Below are 1,193 nucleotides of genomic sequence, written 5' to 3'. Positions count from 1 at the left end.
CAGCGGTGGCACAGCCTGAAACCAAACAGGGGCAGACGCCCGCCGCGGGGAGGGCTTTCTTCACCCCGTTGCAAGTGAAGAAATTCTCGAAGCAATTCTTAAAGAGGCCACTGACACGTGTTTGTGTTGCAGTAACTGTGAAGTGTTGACCACGCTCACTCCAGACACGGGCCGGATCCTGTCGAAGCTACACACGGTGCAACCCAAGGGGAAAATCACCTTTTGCACGGGGATCAGAGTTGCTCACGTAAGTGGTCTTGGTTCCTCGCGAGCGAGTCTGCTCCTTTCTTGGGAATTCCTTTTGCCTTAGTGTGTCTCTTAAAGTACCTGCGCCCTGGTGATGGCTCAGATATGGGAAATCTTGTTCTCTCACAGCCTCTACGGCCAAACAATGCTGAGCAAATCATTCTGGGTTGGCCTCAGTTTCCCTGCCTGCAAAATGCAGCTGAAACCTCCTTTATGAAACCCAATATAAAAGAAGTTTTATAGCTGGGTCCCAGTTTGCTTCAGAGGAACCTGGCACCTGCTTTGTGAAAGTCCAGCCGAGCTGCCCAGCGCTCCCCACCTCGGGGAGAGCGGCTCCCAGGGTGTCCCGCGCCCTCTTGTCGTGTTTTCATGCTCGGTCCCGCGCTGGGACATCAGGTGCGACTGCTGGTCTCCCCTTTCTCCCAAGAATCGCTCCTCATGTCTCCTGTCTTGCAGCTGGCTTTAAAACATCGCCAGGGCAAGAACCACAAGATGCGAATCATCGCCTTCGTTGGGAGCCCTGTGGAAGATAACGAGAAAGACGTGAGTAATGGCCGGTCAAAACACGTTGGGTCGGCTCGCGCGCTCCCCTGAGCCATAACTTGGGTTTCTTGCATGTCCCCTGCCCTGTACCCAAATTCAACCTTATAGCCCAGCAAGGGGGCTGCTTTACGGAGCCCCCGGGGCCGTGCGGTTCTCAGCACCTCGGGCGCTGTGTGGTAGCTCCTGGCCCTCCTAGAGAGGTGAAACACCTCCAGCGCTTTCCTGCTGGGAGGGCTTCAAACTAGGAAGCGAGTTCCGGGCTTCGTGCCTCCAGGACTGAATCCTAAGCGCTGCTGTCTGGTTTCTGTTGAGCTGAGCCTGAGTAAGAGCAGAAATCCAAGTTAACGCCGCAGTGTCTCCTTGTTGCAGCTGGTGAAGCTGGCAAAGCGTCTTAAGAAAGAGAA

The 1,193-nt window shown here is 55.1% G+C and overlaps 1 protein-coding gene across 1 annotated transcript in view; it reads left to right on the top strand.

Moving 5' to 3' along the window:
* The window catches only part of PSMD4 (proteasome (prosome, macropain) 26S subunit, non-ATPase, 4), a gene marked incomplete at its 3' end in the record, with an annotated part of 1,640 nt that extends 449 nt beyond the window's left edge, over positions 1–1,191 (top strand). The window contains exons 3-5 of the mRNA XM_009878713.1: positions 133–247; positions 703–789; positions 1,159–1,191. Of these exons, the coding sequence (XP_009877015.1) occupies positions 133–247; positions 703–789; positions 1,159–1,191 (235 nt within the window). The remainder of the gene's footprint in view (positions 1–132; positions 248–702; positions 790–1,158) is intronic.
* Positions 1,192–1,193: the final 2 nt, after the last annotated feature.

This window comes from Apaloderma vittatum, unplaced genomic scaffold, assembly GCF_000703405.1.
Source record: "Apaloderma vittatum isolate BGI_N311 unplaced genomic scaffold, ASM70340v1 scaffold36891, whole genome shotgun sequence".
Lineage (NCBI taxonomy): Eukaryota > Metazoa > Chordata > Aves > Trogoniformes > Trogonidae > Apaloderma > Apaloderma vittatum.
This window is presented reverse-complemented; position numbering and strand designations above follow the sequence as displayed.